Here is a 20,756-nt window from a genome sequence, read left to right as displayed (position 1 = left end):
CCCCAAACTTCGGATCCAAGGCCACTCCTTGATGCTTCAAAGATTCCCACTTCTTCTTCTTTTAAATCACTCAAAAATGGCTAAAAGCTTGAATGAGCACAATGGAGGCTTAGGGTGCGGCGTTCTGGGTGTGAGAGACAGTAAAGGAGCCCTAGGAAGAAGAATGAGGCGATTAAATAGGCTCCAAGCCCCGGATTTAGGGTTTTCCTCGCACAGACCATACTCGCCGAGTCACCTTGGCCGACTCATCGAGTCGGTCACTTACTCCTCGACTCGGATCCCGCTCGGACTCGCCGAGTCCCTCCTTGGACTCGCCGAGTCGACCCCTAAACTTAGGGTTTTATTTCCTTTCTTGGCCTTCAAAACTTTGGGTGTTACAACTCTCCCCCACTTAAATTAAACTTCGTCCTCGAAGTTTGCCATAGCCCAGCGCCTGCGATCCACCTCCAATACCCACCAATTATCCCAACACCAGCCGCCTACCTGCGCTGGTCTTCCACCTGGTCATTCTGACTAACATCAACCTCGCGGGTAAACCTCGGGTCAAACCTGACCCTGAACAACTTAGAAACAAAGCTTACTCAACCGACAATCCTTCTGGTACTCACCGAGTACTGCACTGAACCCATAGGGGTTCTCCACTTCCTTCCTTGTGCGATTTCCTTGCCTCCCCAAGGCAATGCTCCATAACCAACTATTCCCTCTGCCACTGCAAAGACCCTGTCTTCACCGATTCTATTACTCCCGCTACTTCCAGTACGGGTCATTATCGCCAATATCCACTGGGCATTTCTTTCTACTACAATTTGGTGTCGAGCACCACACGATCATCTAACTGAATTCCACCATACGCTGCATACTCGCACTGCCACTGACTGGCAATTCTGCTATTCCTCGTCTGACTCCCTGATGAACTGAGACCACCCTGGTCCCTACCAACCTATCAATTACTGGATTACCGGCTCCTACCGGTAGCTAGTCCCAACACCACCACTAGTCGCTCCCAGCGACTTCCAAAGAACTTCGATCACCTATAACTGCTCAATCTACTCTGCTATTCAGGTACTACAAACCTAGGATTCTCGATCCCCTAACTTGACACTAAGGTCCCTACCAGGTCCCACCTGTGCTGCTAAAACTCACGGGCCTCGCCCATGGGTCCCACCCGCATCTATCCTTCTATTCCCACTAGTCTAATCACTCTCGCTCGGGCCTCGCCCACGGGTCTCACCCAACCACACTACTGAGCAACCCTGCTCCCAGGTCTCATCTACACTGCTAATCTCATACGGGCCTCGCCCACGGGTCTCACCCAACTATATCCTGGAGCGGCCTCTCCCAAGGTCTCACCTCTCTAGGGCTATACAGGCAACTCCATATCATTCTCGTCCACTACCCATTCCTGATCCATATCTGATCACTAGGAGATAAGGGCCTCGCCCCAACTCCGCTAACAAAACTACTAAGGAATGCTACGGCTTACCCATAGTCTTACATCACCATCCAATGCTGACTGCTAGAACGAAGTCACCCATGTGCCATTAGCTCTCAAGATCCTCATTCCGACTCCCTCGAGTCCTACGGGCGATCCACAACCTGAATTCTCAACCATAACTAACCATTACCATCACACGCACTAGCTGATGGGGAGTTTCTCAAACTCCCAACCCTGAAATCCTCAATCCATCAAACGTTGAACTACTTCTCTTCCTTCTCGGAGGTCACGTACTCATTCTGGGTCTGCGTGCTCCTCTCTGGGCACACCCGAAGGATTCTCCCCCACTTCGATCCTGCTTACCCCTTGTTGATCAATACTCACAAGAGATCCCGACCTTTGCTACCATTCCATAACCCATCTACTGAGGAACCCAAGCCCACCATAGCTAGGGATTTAGCCAATCTATCACAATCGCTGTACCACTCCGAACTTAGCGAGACGTACCAAATCTCTCCCAAGCATGCTACAGTTACTGCATCCTTCGAAACCTTCTTCATTAGAGCACATCCCCTAACTACCATACAAATATCCAAGGTATGCAGATGGCATATAACTCGATCACAATCAACCACTCAAAATAAAATACTTTTACCGATAATGATGCAGAAACATAACAATAAAATCATGCACCAATAAAAGAACTGAAAATGGTAAAATTGCATACCTGCAACGTCCGGCGTTGCTCGCGTCTCCAAGGTTGTCATCTGAAAATCCCTGCTCCCTGCCGCAGGTGCCTCTACCTGGCCCTGACGGCCAACCGTGATCCTCAAAGTTGCAGGGGCGGGTGCCACCACCCGTCCTGCTGAAAACAAACTGGGACACTGGGCCTTCTTGTGGCCCCGCTGGTTGCAGTGAAAACATATCAAGCCTGATCCTTGCGCGGCGGTAACGGTACAATCCCTGCTGAAATGACCAGTCCGACCGCACTTGAAACAGCCAGACTCACCACCGCTACCACTCCTGCACGCGCCCCCGTGCGCCCTGCCACACTTTCCGCACCGACTGCGGTCCTGATGATCCCTCGATCTCGAATCCGATCCCTTGGACCTTTTGCCCGAACTCGCAGTTACCTGAACCTCATCCGACTTCCTCTTCCGGATTTGCTCCAAATCAATTTCCCTTTCTCTAGCCCGAGAAATCATATCTTCCAGCGTCTTACAGCTGGATCTGCTCACGAACTCCCTGATGTCATCCCTCAACATCTCATGGTACCGAGCCTTCTTCATCTCTTTATCCGCGACATATTGTGGTACAAGAAGAGCCCTCTCCCTGAACTTGGCGGTGATCTCCGCCACAGTCTCAATAGTCTGCGTCAAATCCTGAAACTCTCGTGCCAGCTGCTGCACCTCAATAATCGGCGAAAACTCCGCCCTGAACCTGGTCGAGAAATCGCTCCAAGTCATCGCGTCCAACGCGGCATCATCCCCCAAAGCATGACCAATCTCCTCCCACCAATCCCTCGCTCTGTCCTTCAGAAGACAGGAGGCGAGCTTAACCTTGTCCCCCTCGGGACACTTGCTCGTACGAAAAGCGTTGGCAACATCAGCCAACCATCTGCTGCTAGCAATGGGGTCCCTAGCCTCATGATAATTTGGTGCCCCGCAAGCCCTGAACTCTCGAAATGTCAAGGTACGCGCTCCCAACAACGCCATCATCTCGGTACGGAAGGCTCCCAACCTCTCATCCAAGATCTCCAGTATACCCTCCTTGACCGTGCCAAAGATCATGAGAGTCTAAGCTAGGATACTGCGCGTAACCTCAGTTGATATCAACTCTCTCATCCGCTCCTCGAGCTGCTCGGCCCCTGAACCCGAGCCTGATCCCTCTCCGGCGCCTGATCCGCCCGCTGGTCTCTCTCGCAACGTCACCATGCTGAAACATATAACGCAACCACTAACAGAAAACTCATCACTGCTGCGAGACCAAACACACCCCCTACTAGGTTCTCGGTCTTGTCTTGGCCCTTCCCGAATCAAGTACGGATCATCTGCTTTCAGTAGTACGGGCCCATACTACCTTCCACATCTATCCGTACTCTCCTCAGAAATTGCTTTGACTCCACTAGGTCCCTTATCCACTACTACTGCTCCCAGCACTATCTCATCCTAGGCTTACCCTAGGGAAACCTCTGACTCAACTCAACCAGTCCTCGGCTGCTGAAGGTCTCCTTGTGATGCCAATTAGCCATCACCTGGATATCATCACATATGACGAGGCTCAGATAATCCTTCAAGTAAAGGACTCGTCCCTACTACGGTTGGACTCAAACGAGAGCTGCGCAATAGGGCCAAATCCAGCACTCTGAGATTATTCAACCCTGATCACATGTGACGTGGCGTATCCACTTAATGGCTAACTCCCATCACTCAAAATCCCACAATGCACAAAGCAAGCAGCATTCGGACAAGGGAAAATCTAACCATAACATACTCAAGCAATCATATCCACATAGCAAGAATCTGAACTAGCATGCAACACAAACTCATAAACTCAGGCATAACCTAAACAGGCTATCCTACTACTGTCTAATCAGCACTATCATGCAGCTCAAACACATATAATAGGCACATAAGGCATCATTCCTAGATCCTTACTCCTAATCTAGCATACTGTTCTATCAACTGATAATCATAACATAAACTTGTATGGGTATTTTGGGGTACTTACTTGAGCTCGGTTGATTGCATGCACCACACCCTTTTTCTCTTTTCAAAGTTCTTTTCTTTCTGAATTATTTTTGCCTTTCTAAAACTGTTTTCCTTTCCTAAAACTCTCTTTTTACAAAACTATCTTTTCATTTTGAAAACTTCTATACCAATCCCTCAGTTTGAGTTCAGACACGCTCGAGAGCATGTCCGAATCCCTCAAACCAAGGCTCTGATACCAACTTGTAACATCCCAAAATTCAAGACTAAAAATTTCATTTGATAAAACATTACGTTAAGCAAATTCCTCGTTTTCAAACATAAACAAAGTGTTAGTTTCCAAAATACATATTCGTTATCAGAGTAAACATTCCCAGGCTGTCTAAGCTATGATGTGTGCCATGCGATCAACCCGAGCTCCATCATCCGCTACCGGAGGTACCTGAAACCAAAACTGAAAACCGTAAGCACGAAGCTTAGTGAGTTCCCCACCCTACCACATACCATGCATAACCACATACTGCACATACTGGGCCGTGCCCGCTATCCTGGGCCTCGCCCCCTACCTCGGGCCTCGCCCGCTACAACGGCCCCGCCGCTCCAGGCCCCGCCTAGGGCTAACCCCCGGGTCTTCTACTCATGTCTACATGGGCCGGCATTGTGGCCGTAGACCCATTCACACAAAGGGAAACTCACCTGATACTGCTGAACTGCTGCTGCTAATCCCTTTGACCGCTACCTGACCACTAACTCTGAACTGCTGCTCCACTAGCTCCCTGAGCTACCAACATCAACATAACACTTAGTCTAACTGACCTTCAAAGGTCAACCAAGTCAACTCTAGCCAAAGTCAAAGTCCTAGTCAAAGTCAACCTTCCAGGTCAACCCTACTCGCCGAGTCCACTTACTGACTCGCCGAGTTCTTATGCTCAAAGTCCTTCCAATCGCGACTTGACTCGCCGAGTCAGCCCCTGACTCGCCGAGTCTACAGATTCCCGAATCCTGTCCTGACCAACTCACTGAGTCCTTGCTCGACTCGCTGACTCGAGTCTTAACTCGAAGGGTTTGGGACTACGCGACCTGACTTGCCGAGTCTAAGAACAGACTCGTCGAGCACACGACAATCTTCATCCAACTCGCCGAGTTGTTCATCCAACTCGCCGAGTTTATGCCTATCTTCATCCGATTCGACGAGCTGTTCATCCCACTCGTCGAGTTCCTCCTCATCTTCAAGCTACTCGCCGAGTCCACTCGAAGGACTCGCCGAGTCCATTAAGATCTACTTACACGCAGAGGACTTTCGAGTCATGCATGGACTCCAAACTGTAGATCTACCCTTCCCAAGCCTATTCCCCACATAAAGTTGCAAACTTTATGTGTAAAGATGGAGATCTAAGCAAAATACACCATGAACTAGGGTTTAAGACCAAGAGGCTCCAAAATCCACCCAATGGCTGATACTTTACGGGATTCTAAACCAAAACAAGCATGGATCTGAGGTAGCAACCTCAGATCTGGACCTCAAGCTCGAAATTGATCTTAGACATGGCTTAAAAGCCCCAAAACTCATAACCAAAGAAGATCTAAAGGAGAGAAACGAATTAATACCTTCAAATGCTCTGAAATGTTCCCCAAACTTCGGATCCAAGGCCACTCCTTAATGCTTCAAAGATTCCCACTTCTTCTTCTTTTAAATCACTCAAAAATGGCTAAAAGCTTAAATGAGCACAATGGAGGCTTAGGGTGCGGCGTTCTGGGTGTGAGAGACAGTAAAGGAGCCCTAGGAAGAAGAATGAGGCGATTAAATAGGCTCCAAGCCCCGAATTTAGGGTTTTCCTCGCACAGACCAGACTCGCCGAGTCACCTTGGCCGACTCGCCGAGTCGGTCACTTACTCCTCGACTCGGATCCCGCTCGGACTCACCGAGTCCCTCCTTGGACTCGCCGAGTCGACCCCTAAACTTAGGGTTTTCTTTCCTTTCTTGGCCTTCAAAACTTTGGGTGTTACAATATGGAGTTTAATGGATAAACTTCAAAAATGTTCATATGATTTTGCAATTTATATTCTTGGCTTTATTATACAAATAATATAACGAAAAATAAAATTCTTTTGGCAACAAGTATTTAATTTTGATAGCTTGCACGAGCTGTGTGATATGTACATAAAATTGCATGTACGAGAAAAACCCTATAATATGGGTATGCATAAATTGTGAGTAGTTGTGGTGTCTTTCTGTCGGTTTCTTGAGCCTTGAAAAATAATTTTGGTATTTACTTTGTTTATAAGACGCACAACTTTCTAAGTTAACTTTTTGATTTTTGAATAGGCTTTCTCTGAAGCAATGGAGATATTTGAAGAAATTCAAACATATTTTTGGGTTATATGAAGATAGAGATGGGTGAGATTAGCTCCCAATCTGTCTATCTTGATTGTTAGCTTATATTTTATGGAATCACAACCATTGCCTCTTCCCCTCAAATCCTAAAATCAAAGAGGTACTGAATCAAATGTTTGTTTGTTGTATCGAATTCCATTGTTGAAATGTTCAAACTAATGTTATACATTTTTGTTATCCATGAATGGTACACATGAGATACCTACTTTTTTAGTGCTTTCTTTTATGAAAATAATTTTTAAGCATGTAGGATCTTTGATCTAGTTAGTTGAGTTATCAAGGCTTTGTTGTTTATCTGTTTGTTCTCTTGAATAAGATGGAATGAGTTTTATGGTGAAAATTCCATCTTTAAGTGTGACGTCGAGTAAAAATGAAGGAAATAGTTGTGCTGAACTTAAATCTATAAATATTGTTTACCAATTATCAACTTGTGATTGGAGTTGTAAAAACAGGTACTATTTTTTGTATTCGATTAATAATATTTTTACCCTAATAATCAATCAAACTGTATCAATTTTCTTGATATCTGTAGAGAGAGAAACATAAGAAGTTTTAGCAAGACCTTTACTCTACAATGAGAGTTTTCCGAATGTTTTACTTATTGTATAATCCATTGCCCTTCAACTCATACAACATGCTTGAGTTCTTCAACCTTATACAAGCTCATTTCATGGTGGACCTCAAACTCAAACTAGTCCAAAAAAGAGTTTGTAATTCTAATGCATCAAACCGATTGGCTTTTATGGCTTAAGCACCTAAAATTTTATCTTTCATCCCAAATTAATGGGTATTTACAATTTTGAATACTTGGTGTGAAGGTAAAATATTTGACCTTGAAACCATAAAGTCAATTTTTTTTGTATCAGGTGTAAATCTAACTGGTAATTTTAAAACCATTTTTCGTTTGCTGATTGTAATCATGTTGATTTTTTTTATTTGTGTTCATTTATATTTTGTGATAATGCTGGGCCTTCATCTTTAATTTGTCTCATGTTGTAGATGGGTTAGTTGTTTAATTAGTGTGATCATTCAGTTAATTGGTAAATGTAAGAATATCGCGGAAAACCTAAACATGGTTAATGTCTATGGTCCGCAATCCTTGTCGGATAAAAAGCAGTTATGGAAAGAACTAATAGAAATAAAAAATGAAAAGCCAGGAATGTGGGTTATGTTTGGGGATTTTAATGCTGTTAGAAATCCAGGTGAGAGATGTAACTCAAAGTTTTGTCCTTCCAGTGCTCTTGCCTTTAACAGATTCATTCAGGAGGCGGATTTAAAGGAATTCAACATGGGTGGGGAAAAATATACGTTTATGAGTTGCGCGGATGCTAAACTCAGTAAGCTTGATAGATTTTTGGTTTGTTCGAGATATCTCAATTCTTTTCCCCTCTGCGCAGTGACGGCCCACCCGAGGGAGTTATCAGACCACAACCCTATCACGCTACTTACTGCTGCAACTGACTTTGGGCCGATTCCGTTTAAACTATTCAATTCATGGTTATTAAGTGAGGATTTTGATCAGGTTGTAATTGATGCTTGGAACCGGTTTGTGGGATATGGTACTCCAGATATGTATTTCGCTGCCAAGTTAAGATTTTTAAAGGATTCTATTAAGAAATGGAGGAAAGATGTGAGCCAAACAAAAGGGAAGGAACTTACAGAAGCAAAGAATATGGTTAGGGATTTAGAGAAGCTTGCGGAATCCAGACCACTCACTGATGGGGAGGTGAATAATTGGAACATTGGGTTAAAAAAGATAATGGACCTGGAGCGGTTGAAGGCTAGGGATTTAAAACAGAAAGCAAGAATTAAATGGATAGTTGATGGGGACGAAAACAATACTTTTTTTCATGGTTACATCAACAGCAAAAACCGGAGGAATTTTCTGCATGGTCTTACAATTAATGGGCGTTGGACTTCCGACGTTAATGAGATTAAAGAGGAAGTTTATAAATTCTACGAGAAGAAATTCACTGAAGATCATGTTTCTAGACCTAAACTCGTCAACCCGATGTTCAAAACTATCTCAATGATGGACGCCATCAGAATTGAATCTCCATTTAGTATGGAGGAGGTCAAAGCTGCTATTTGGCAATGTGGCAGCGAGAAATCCCCAGGCCCCGATGGTTTCACTTTCAAGTTTTTTAAAAAATTCTGGAACATTATTAAATACGACGTGGTGAATTTTGTGAGGCATTTTGAAGAGTTTGGATCACTATCTCGTGGGTGTAACTCGTCCTTCATCACGCTTGCTCCTAAGTCTAAGGACCCACTGTCATTGAATGATTTTCGTCCGATAAGCCTTATTGGATGTCTAAGTAAGATTATAAGCAAGTTACTTTCCACTCGTATGAAGACTGTGATTGGTGGGATAATCGATGATGTCCAGTCGGCATATGTGGAAGGGCGGTGCATACTTGACGGCCCCCTTGTGGTTAATGAGATTTGTTCATGGGCTAAGCGGATCCGAAAAAAGTCCTCCTCTTCAAGGTAGACTTTGACAAAGCATTCGACTCACTGAATTGGGAATATTTAGATTCGGTTCTTGCACAGATGAGATTCGGGAACAAATGGAGGATGTGGATTCAGGGCTGTTTGATCTCGTCTAGGGCATCTGTTATCATTAACGACTCTCCCACGAAAGAATTCTCTATAACCAAAGGAGTTAGGCAGGGGGATCCTCTCTCACCATACTTATTTATTATCGTCATGGAGGGCTTAAACGTAGCACTTAAATCTGCTTGTGAGAAAGGGATTTTCAAAGGGATACAAATCCCTAGAAATGGACCAACCATATCTCACTTATTCTATGCGGACGATGCATTGTTTATCGGCGAGTGGTCTCGAGATAATCTTAAAAACCTTGCGCGAATTCTAAGATGTTTTCATATAGCCTCGGGACTTAAGTTAAACTTTCCTAAATCAAGAGTTTTTGGTATTGGCGCTACTGTGCAAGAAACAAAAAATTGGGCTAGCTTGCTGGGGTGTGAAGCTGGTGTTCTCCCTTTCGACTACCTCGGGGTTCCGGTGGGAGCCAATATGAATCTCATAAGAAATTGGAGTCCATAATTATGAAATTCCAATCCAAACTTTCTCTATGGAAGGCCAAAACCCTCTAATTTGGTGGCAGATTAACGTTAATAAAGTCAGTTCTGGGTAATTTGCCCACCTACTACTTATCATTATTTAAGGCCCCGAAAGGTGTAATAGACGAAATGGAGAAAATTAGACGAACTTTCTTATGGGGTGGCTGTGATGATAGAAATAAGATACACTGGGTATCTTGGGATAATGTCAGGGCGGACAAAAGTGACGGTGGATTGGGTGTAGGATCGATACAATCTTTAAACTATGGGTTACTTGTGAAATGGTGGTGGCGGTTAAAAAACGAAAAAAACTCTCTTTGGGCCCGGATAATCCATGGGATCCACAATTTGTCGAATAAGCCCTTCGATTACTTATCTCGACAGACGGGCAGTAGTGTGTGGATCAACATTGGACGTATTAAAGAGGACCTGTTAAAGTACGGTCTGGGAGTTCACGACTTGTTCAAACAAGTGATAAAGGGCGGAAAGGAAACATTATTCTAGTATGACCCATGGGCAGATTCTGGAATCTTAAAAGACAAATTTCCTCATCTGTTTGAGCTTGAAACTAGGAAAAGGTGTTCCGTTGCTGACCGAATTTCAAGAGCAACCATCTCTTGGAATTGGAAGTATCACCCCCCTGATGTTGGACTAGGTCCGGATGTGCAAGCACTAACTAGTGACATCTCTAGTATTCGTTTAACCCCTGGAGGTGATCAATGTAGGTCTATGTTAACAGGTGATGGTTCGTACACAGTAAGATCAATTAGGAAGGTTATTGACAAACTTCCTACCTCTATTACGGGCACAACGATAATACAGTGGTATAAGGAGGTCCCTATAAAGGTGTCATGTTTCGTATGGAGAGATGTTCAAGGTAGAATACCCGTAGCAACTGCTCTGGATAGGCGAGGTATTAAGGTGAATTCATTGTGGTGCAACGTATGTATTGGTCAACAGGAAAGTGTAGATCATGTTCTCATCGACTGCCCGTTCGCGTCCAGAATTAGAAGCAATATCATGAGTTGGTGTGGTGTAACGATGGATCACAGGTTAATAAGGAACACTGGAGATCTTCTTCATGTTATATCGGCATGGGGGAGTTGTCCGAAGAGGAGGAAACGACTAGCTATCATATGCCAAGGAATGTTATGGAGTCTATGGCGGTTCCAGAACAAACGATTATTTCTGAAGGAAGGAATCACGCTGGTGCAAGGGACTGAATGTATTAAAACAATGGATTTTTATTGGCTTAAACATAGGGGTAAAAAAGGAATATGTAATTGGGATGATTGGTTAGTGTCCCCTTTTATTGGCTTGTAATCGTTATCTTTGTACGTTGTTTGGGGCCCTCTTCTAATCACTTGCTAGTTGAGGCTTTTCCCTCATTTAATATATTTGCCGTTTCCAAAAAAATTCAGTCTTGTAAAAATGGTATCTTGGAATTTGTGGTATGAGCGGGCAGTATTGGTTTAAGATTATCAATATTTGTTTGTAGAAATTTCTTTATGATTGATTTTATTGGAAATTGTTAGTGCTATATATATGTGAAACTGTTTTGATAAGCATGTTTTTAAATCTTGGTTCTTGATTTTTAGAAGGGGCGGGCGGCAGACCTAGGGGTGGTCCACGGTGGCACCGACAACCCCTAACTTTTTCGTCCGTAGTGGTAAATTTTTCTAAAATTTTTGAAAATTTTATTTTTTCTACTACCGTGCAACTCCTAATCTTTCGTGCAACCCCTACTATAAAATCATGCGTCCGCCCTAGGTCGTGAGCCATGACTAAAATGTTCTCTCATATATATTCACCATTCATAAGCTCAAATAGTAAACCAAAATTTGAGAGGAGGTATTAACCTGGAAATTTAGATGTGAGATTGTTTTCATAATAAAATATTTTCTAGGTGTTGACATGTAAAATTAATTTAAATTAACAATTATATAATTAAGGACAAAACATCTAAATTTCAAAAATAATAAATGTTTGTAAATGAATTATTATTTTTAATTTCTATTAACATTTATAGTTGTTTTATGTTGTGCGTGTAGTACTTATGACCTAGTTTAATATACTCGTATCGTTCATCTATAATGATTGTTTAGAACCCATTTTTATTTTTCGTAAAATCAAAAGGAATATCGTTCATCTCTTTGATTGTTTAGGACAATAGTTTTTCTTAAATTAATTATGCAAGTAAATTTCACGTTCTCCAAACTCTCTTTTTGTTCCTACCATAACAAATGAAAATTAAATTAAATTAAGCACCACAAATGAAAAGACCCACAAAAACTATTTGTTCTTAAAAAATTCGAAGATTATAATAATATTAACGAACGGATATAATTTAGTAAGACAGACCGGTTCAACCCAATCACGGAACCGACACCGGTCCAAAAGAGACGAGCCTACACCTAGTCCAAACAGGGAACCGGCTTCACCCAAATTTGCTCCAGAACAGGTCCCGATCCGTCCACATAGCGGCAGAGACCAACTCCAACCACCGGAAAGCCAACCGCTGACCACTTCAGTAAATCAATATTAATTGTCGCAGTATATGTTAAGTCATTGATGGTTGTCGCTGGTTTAATTATTGCTTCTTTCCTCAAAAACATGTTTCAAAAAAATCAACCCAAAAACAAAACGAAGATCGATATTAACATCCATATGAGTACATTATAAAACGTAGGAGCTAGTACATCTCTGGTTAAAGGACTACCGCCATGCATGATACATCCACGACGGAAGTACACAACAAAATTACCAACAAGATCATGACCTACTATACTACTTTACAACACACAAGATCAACTTGAAAACAAACAGCTAGCTAATTAACGTTCTATAAACAAACACTACATATCGATTATTTATCTTCATCAGCCTTTGAGGTCTTGTTGCTGTACTTGGATTCATCGAGCGGAATTCCTTCCTCCTCCGCACGTTCACCGCCGGACTTCTCTTCGGTGCTCAGGCCACCCTTTTTACCCATCTCCTTGTACCCTTCCGTCCCCAGTTGCTCCCTCCTCGTTTGTCCTCCCTTGCTCCTCCCTAAAACACCACCATTATATTCATGAATGATCATATTGTAAGGAAGTTAATTACGTACATGTGAAATGATGAAAAGCAAAATAAAGATATATATACCTTCAGCAAGGCGTTCCTGGGCCTCCAGGCTTTTTCCACGAGTACCACCGGGAACGACGGTCTCGCCTTCCGCAGCCCGTTTGTCGAGCTCCTTTTTCTCCTGTTCGGAGACTTGGTCGGAGATCTTGCGTCCTTGTTGCTGTGATGCCATTTTGTTTCTACTCTTTCGATATATTGAAGATTTAGTCTTTTGATGCAGTATTATAATACGACATGAATGGAAATATATATACTGTGTAGAAGAAAGATGATAATTGACATGCATTTAGCCACGTGGTATAATGACGTGGTGGGAGGTCAATGAAGAGGGTCTGGGACGTGTATTTTGTTTGGAACCAAACATCTCCCCGTTGAGACGCGTGTCTGAATCTTAAGCAGGTCGACTGTAGCATCTCATCCCTGCGATTGTTATTAAAGGACTGGTATCGACCAATTATGGTCCTTATGGCTAAATCTTTACGCAGATGGTCCTGTGGTTTTAAAATCTTATCTTTCCCTAACTGTACTCTTATATGAAATGACATATTTACCCCCTTCCTGCATGCGAAGATTTATGTAATTTGTTCCTACCACAGAGACAATTTATGTAATTTTTACTACTATTTATTATTGTTTTTATTTAATTTAATTATATATTTAAGGATTTAGATTTTTTAAAGATTTGTTTATATATATATATATATATATATATATATATATATATATATATATATATATATTTGCTAATATTTTTTTAACGTCTTGCTCAAATTATTTTTTCTAATCTTTTTGACGTTTTCTTCAAATACATTTATTATTGTTTTTTATTTTGACGTTTTATTGGATTTGTTTTGTCATTACGTTCGAATACATTTTTCAACATTTAGTATGTTTATATTTGTTAAAAGATTGCATTGTTATTGTATAATTCATAACTTAATTTACTTTCAATCATGTTTTCATTTTTCTTTTTTCTTTTATCAGGTTTTATAATAATTATTTTTTAATTCAAATATTTAACTATATTGTATAATTATTATTTTTGTAAATTTTTTATAAATATTGTTTATAAAAAAGTGTATAATATTTGTTAAACGTGAATATGATTAATATATATTAGGTAGACATAGGCTAAGTTGAGACCGTCTCACAATCTTTCCAAGTACGACCAGGTCGTTTCATATTGGATTTAAACGTAATGTTTTCGAGTTTTTTTTAGACATTTTGTGCATTTTTAAGTTATACATATTTTGATTAGCCTATGTATAACCTGACACCCGTTTCGAATTTCGATTATCATATGTATTCCAATTATCATATCTATATTAATTCTATTCAAGTTTAGCAAATCTTTTTACAATTCTTTTTTTACAAAAAACGTTCATAAAAAAACTTTACAAAAGTAATACTCATACAACATTATATGTTTTGCATAGTTAAATATATGAATTAAAAATAATAAGTATATAAGCTTATCTATATTTTAAAAAAAATGATTGTAAGTGAAGTAAGTTACGAATTATAATTACGGTGACTATAAATTCTTAAAAAAATATTAAAAAAACAAAACCTAATAAAAACATTAAAAAATATATTAGAGCAAAAAGTAAAATAATTAGAAAAAATTATTCCAATAGAACATCATAAAACATCAATAAATATATTTGAAAAAACGTCAAAAAAATAAATAAATAAAAATTTGAACAAATGTTAAAAAATATTAGCGAAAAAAATTTAAAAGAAAAACATTAAACAATATATTCAAACAAAACCTTCAAAATGTCTAAATACTAAAATATATAAATAAATTAAGTAAGAACTAAGAACAATAATAAATAATAGAGAAAATTACATAAATGGTCCTATGGTATGAACAAATTACATAAATGGTCCCTATGCTGGAAGGACAAATATGTCATTTCACATGGAACTTAATTGAAAAACTTAACGTTGTTAGCCTAAAGGACCGTCTCTGCAAAATTTAGAAACCACATGGACCATTTGTGTAAAGAATTCGTCATAAGGACCATAATTGGTCGATTTTATCAACCACGAGGACCATTTATGTAATTTTGTCAGTCTTTCTTCTTCTATCTTTAGTAGCATATCCGTGTAGCATATCCGTGTCTGGTTAATATGTATGAACATGAGAAGAAAAATAAAATGAATTATGGCAAATAACATTACATAGACAAATTATTTGATCTCGTTGGTGTTATTTGGTATGATCTAGGAGAAAGAAAGAATGAAGTGATTTATTTATATAAATAAAAAGAAATTATTTCTTTTGTTTGATTAACAAATTGCATGATTCCTAATGACTAACTAATAGTTTACCCGCACCAAGGGTAAGAATAAGTTTTTTTTTTTAAATTATTTCTATTTAGAAACATGTATGATTCAACAATTAGTTTTTTTCGACGGACAATAATTACTTTAATGTATTGGCAAGTATCACCAAACTTTAGTTTCAATTCAGCATTTTTTGGACCATAGGGACCCACTTCAACGATTTCTTTAATGCATACCAAACCACAATGAAACCAGGTGATATGGATACATAAGTATATTTTCGGCAGACAATGATTAATTTTAATGCGGCGGACGGCGAATATTTTGCTTCAACAATTAGTTTCTTTTTGGGTAGAAAACTAAGAATTTGTGATACCACCGAGACCATTTATGTATTAAAATTTTCAATAACATCTTGTGAACTAAAATCATTGGATCATAGTAACTAAAAAAAATATAAACTCAAAACAACGTATATTTAATTATACAATGACCATTCTAAAACACGTTATATTTGAAGAAAAGGAAGGCAAATACATATTGTTATTGGTCGGTTTTGCGGCAACAAATAGTACCCGCACAATATAATAGGCAGTATTTTTTTTTTAATTATGATTGGTTTCATTTCGACTATAAGTTTTCTTTCGATGATTATTTTCATTTCGGAAACATATATTCCAAAGAGCGTATGGAGGTAGGAATCAACGAATCTATAAGTTTCTTTAATTGTGACACTTGTCATATAATATATATATATATATATATATATATATATATATATATATATATATATATATATATATTACACTTGTGATCATAGTGGTAGAAGAATGGGTATGAAAAAATAAAAAAGAAAATATTTAATTTCTCTTTCATGTATTAAAAAGTTTGCTTTTAAATAAAAAAAACTTATATAAAAACATTTAAGATTGTTTTAAACACATTGTATAATATGCAACAAATTAGAAAATTAATAGTTAGAAGTTCTAAAAATGGTGATGTTTAAAATTTTTTAAGTAATATTGCCAACAATTATCTTAGATATCATCATTTGAAATACATGATTACCTCGAAATATTGATAAAAATAGCCTTGACAGACAAATAGATATAACTTGATTTTTTACAAAATTATTCTATAAAAAAAAAACTTTTTCCATTCCCAATAAATGCATATTAAACGAACAAAGAATTACAAATATCAAATTAACATGTAGAAGATAATGAATATCTACCGTTTTATCATAAACGATTAGAAATGGCCACTGCTTTATCATAAAACATGAAAATTGTCCATTGCATGTACAAGAGTGTACATCATGATAACATCTCTTGGGCTCTAAGAATAACGTATGTATCTCATTGTTGCACCATGTTTCTTGGGTACAGGCATAAACTCCTTTCATGAGAACCAAAACTCATTGCAACTGGATGTACAAGCAAAGAAAACAATATAATTTCTAACGAGATAAAAAGGAAAGAAAATAATAATAAAAAAACAATATTCACTACTATCTCATTAAGGCAATGAAGACCCTAAGAATTTGTGAGTTCCATTAAGTGTCATGTTATTAAAAGAATTAGAGGTTTTTTTATTTAAAAAACAATTATTACAACATTGTGCATTGAAGCTGCAATGCTATAATTGGGTGGTTTTATTTTAAGAATACCCAACTATAATATTGTAGTTTTGAAATGGGATGCTTTAATAGGAAAATAATAAAAATAAAATGTTTTTATAACTTTTTTTATAAACAACTGAACATTGCAAAGTACATTGCTAGTTCTTGGATTTTACCCAAAAGGGGATAGAAGCAATAAATAGCACCAAATTGTTCTAGTTTCAATTTCTTTTGGTATTTGAAAGTCTGATGCTTTGAAAATATTACAATTATTTCAACTCACTGTTGTGGACAGTATTACACAAAACTGCCCGATTTCATTCTTTTTAATCTTCGCATAACATAACCTAGGAGTAGCAATCTATAATAATAAAAAATATCAATACATAACAAATAGCACAAATATAATAACAGCAAACTATGCGCCCAATCAACCATCGGGTTGGAATACCCCAGGCCCCTCAGCCATCGGGTTGGACTGCCAACATGTTATAGGTCTAATCAACCATCGGGTTGGAATACCCTAGGCCCCTCAATCATCGGGTTGGAATGCCAACATACTATGGGTCCAATCATCCTCCGGATGGAATACCCTAGGCCCTCAACCATCGGGTTGGAATGCCCCGACATGTTGGCTTACGCACAACGCAGTGAAGCCTCAACCACGAACCAATCATGTGCACATAATACAAATAACCATACTATTAACCAGCTAGCAAACAAATAATCACATCTTACAGATCACTAAGCATAGCATCATCCTAACTACCGGGATAATGATCTACTAGATCATTATAGCATAACATGCACAACAGGATATCAATCCAAGGGTCGACATTGGTGCCTTCAACCCGCAAATATAATGAGGAAAACTCACCTCACAAGCAGCACAAAACCTAATAAGGCATGACTCTGAATCTCAACTCACAACTCAAATGCCTACAACCACCATGTGACCAATTTCCATCATAACCTAATAATACCTAAAAGACCCTTAAAAGTTAAAGTTGGTCAAACATGGTCAAACTTTTCAACTGGTCAAAATCCATAAACCCATTGAATCAATCCAGCCAGGTCAACCCAACCGAGTCAACCCAGCCGAGCTAACTCGCAAACGGCTGAACCATGCGAGAACACGGGGGGTACTCCGGAGGTACGCGCATCGTACTGAAGCTTCACATTTGACTGGAAAACGGGGACGTTGACCAAGTACGCGGGGTGTACCCTTGTAGAGTCCAAAACTTCAATAAGTGCTTAATGACTTAAGCACTTGAGCCCAAACTTTAGATCCATGGTCCAAATGCACCTTAGAGTCGTAAAGTCTCCAACTTTATGACTCTAGACATCCAAATAGTCCTTAATGCGTGGTCTTAATCCATTAAGACCTTCCATAAAAAGCATGGAGTCAAAGTAGATAAAGGGACCTCATTTTTATGGCTTAGAACCCTTCCTAGGGTCTAAAAGTACATCCCAAAATGTCCAACACCAAACATGCACAGCAATGGGACTCTTTGGGACAAAAGAACATCATAAAGCTACCAAGATGAGATCTAAGAAAACCAAGCATAAAGGTAGCAACTTTTTACCTTCTGGACCTTCCCAAGAAGATTATGATCCAAGATCCACAAGCTTGTTTTCCCTTCTAGACTCCTTGATGCACTTCCTTCTCCTTTCAGCACACAAATAACACACTTTGAGCTCAAAACACTCTCTTATGGTGTTAGGGTTTGCTAAGAACGACTCAAGGGCTTGGAGGCTGAAAGGATGAGGCTAAGTGATCCATAAAGGTGTTTAAATACTCCTCAAACCCTAAAAATTAGGGTTTCACCCAGACATTAGTACGCCCTAGCATGCTTAGCGCACTCATATGTACGCCCAACGTACTACTCCTGCTCCTAAAATTACCATTTTGCCACTAGGGTTCTCTTAGGGCTACACCTTTATAATCCAAGGAACCAAAAATGACATATTTAAATACCAAAGGAAGTTTTGCAACAAAACTGGTACAACGTTGTGTATCGTAAAAAGTGAGTTTGCGATAAAATACTTTTTAGCCTTAGCAATCTAAACGAAAGTCATAGTATACGTTAAACCGAGATCGTTCATATAGAGAACGTCCAAATATGACTTCGTTAGAGGAAGTTATGATTTTTCTAAGATTTGGCTTAACAGTATGTAGTCCGGAAATCGAATTTTAGATCGATCAGTTTTTAGCCTACACAATCTAAACGAGAATCGAAGATCTCGTTAATAGGAGCTTAACGATATAAAGACATACGAAAACGGACGTCAAATGACAAAGTTATGATTTTTTAACGGACTTTAAATGTCTAAGCCCGTGAAAATATAACTTTAAAACTAAAGTCAACATTAGTCAACAGAATCTAAACGAAAGTTGTAGATCACATTGCTACCTACGCGTGAATATAAAGAACATCAAAATGGAGCTTGTATGCGAAAGTTACGTAATTTAAAAGATACTCTGATTTTTGAATAAAGCATAAACAAATCGGTCTTTTATGGCCGTGAAATTGAGGATGTCACAGTTGGTATCAGAGCATTAGTTTAAGCAAACTAGGAACTTGTAGGATTTCTAGACTTAAACTTAGAATGCTAAGCGGTTATTGTGAGATGAGTGTCTTCTATATTTTAGACACGAGCACTAGTTTATTTTAGGAAAGATGTATAAAATACTTTTATGTGCTCAATGATTTATGTTATAAATATAAAGATGCCTTATATGCCATTATTTGATCAGATCTATGGTCTGTTGCCGACCAGATGTGGAAACTTTATGTGTTCAAATTTCTAAACGTTCGACTACGATAATAGATCCGACATGTAATTTTCAAAGTGACAATGAGGATTTAAACGTCTATCGAAAAAAAAGATCTAAATTCGCATAATTTGGTGTATAGATCAACATGGAAAGAACCCGAAGCGGATTCGGAAACGCTAATGGAAATGCTAATGGCAATCAGCAGCCTCAACCATAAGTGATTGAGTGTGCACCGGAGTAGCAGCTACACCCGAGCCAATCACGGTGGCAGGGGTACAAGCAATGATCCAAATGATGTTAGATCGTCAGATGGAAGAAACAAGGCGTCTACTTCAATAGAATATGGATGAACCTACTATGCATGTTGATCATCTTGAACTGAACATTGAACAATCAGATGAAGGAGACTATAGTCAGACTATCAGTCATGTTGAGCCATAAGTGGTTAGAAGAAACCACCCCAATGGAGGAAATGATGGACATGGGTGTAAGTACAAGGATTTCATGGCATCCAAACCACTAAGTCTTTTTGGAAGCCCAACACTGGTGGAAGTCATGGATTAGATCTTCGAGATGGAGATGATGTTTGAAAGTTGCGACTTCAACAACAAACAGAAGACCGCTCTTGTGGTTACACTATTAAAGTCAGGGGTACTGAGCTGGTGGAAGCTACTAGATGATACCACGCCCAAGGGAGAAGCTAGAAATATGTCTTGGGAAGACTTTTTAGTGCAATTTAAATTGTAGTACTGCTCTGAGCATGATCCACTGGAGATCAACAATGAATTTCAGAACCTAAAGAAGGGAAGAATATGCGTCACCGAGTATGCTGCAAGTTTTGCGGAGAAAATAAAGCTTGTTCCTTATTTAGTTCCAACTGATCTCTCCAAGGTCAACAAGTTTGCCAATGGATTATCGGCAGAATTTGGTCTAATGGTCAAACAAGCAACCACCTTGAAAGCCGCCATCTGGGCAACTAAGAATGTTGAGACCCATATAAGGGAGAAGGGTCCTGAGAGAGTTGGGGTAGGAGAGAAAAGGAAGTTTGATGGATCTTCGAGGTCCAACAAGAAAAGAAATTTCTCAAAGTCTGGTTCTAAGAAGTTCGGAGGAGGAGAAGGTGAAGCAAGATTGTGTGAGAAGTGAAAAAATAAGCACTTTTGTAAGTGTGACGAGGAATTCACTTGTTACAAGTGTGGAAAAACTGGGCATTACACCAATTAGTGTACATCCAACAAGAAGGTGTGTTATGGATGTAACGAATAAGGGTACATTTATAAGGACTGCCCGAAGAAGAAAGAGACAACAAGGCCT

The 20,756-nt window shown here is 39.3% G+C and overlaps 1 protein-coding gene across 1 annotated transcript; it reads right to left on the bottom strand.

The window, feature by feature from the left end:
• Positions 1-12,266: 12,266 nt before the first annotated feature.
• GEA6 (Stress induced protein) lies at positions 12,267-12,952 on the bottom strand. Its single transcript, XM_079028885.1, has 2 exons — positions 12,772-12,952; positions 12,267-12,675 (listed from the first exon to the last, which is right to left on the bottom strand). Exons 1-2 carry the CDS (start codon positions 12,920-12,922, stop codon positions 12,491-12,493), a joined length of 336 nt encoding a protein of 111 aa, XP_078885011.1. The 5' UTR covers positions 12,923-12,952; the 3' UTR covers positions 12,267-12,490.
• Positions 12,953-20,756: the final 7,804 nt, after the last annotated feature.

Source organism: Lactuca serriola, chromosome 2 (assembly GCF_051521515.1).
Source record: "Lactuca serriola cultivar US96UC23 chromosome 2, Lser_US96UC23_V15, whole genome shotgun sequence".
NCBI classification, from domain to species: domain Eukaryota; kingdom Viridiplantae; phylum Streptophyta; class Magnoliopsida; order Asterales; family Asteraceae; genus Lactuca; species Lactuca serriola.
This window is presented reverse-complemented; position numbering and strand designations above follow the sequence as displayed.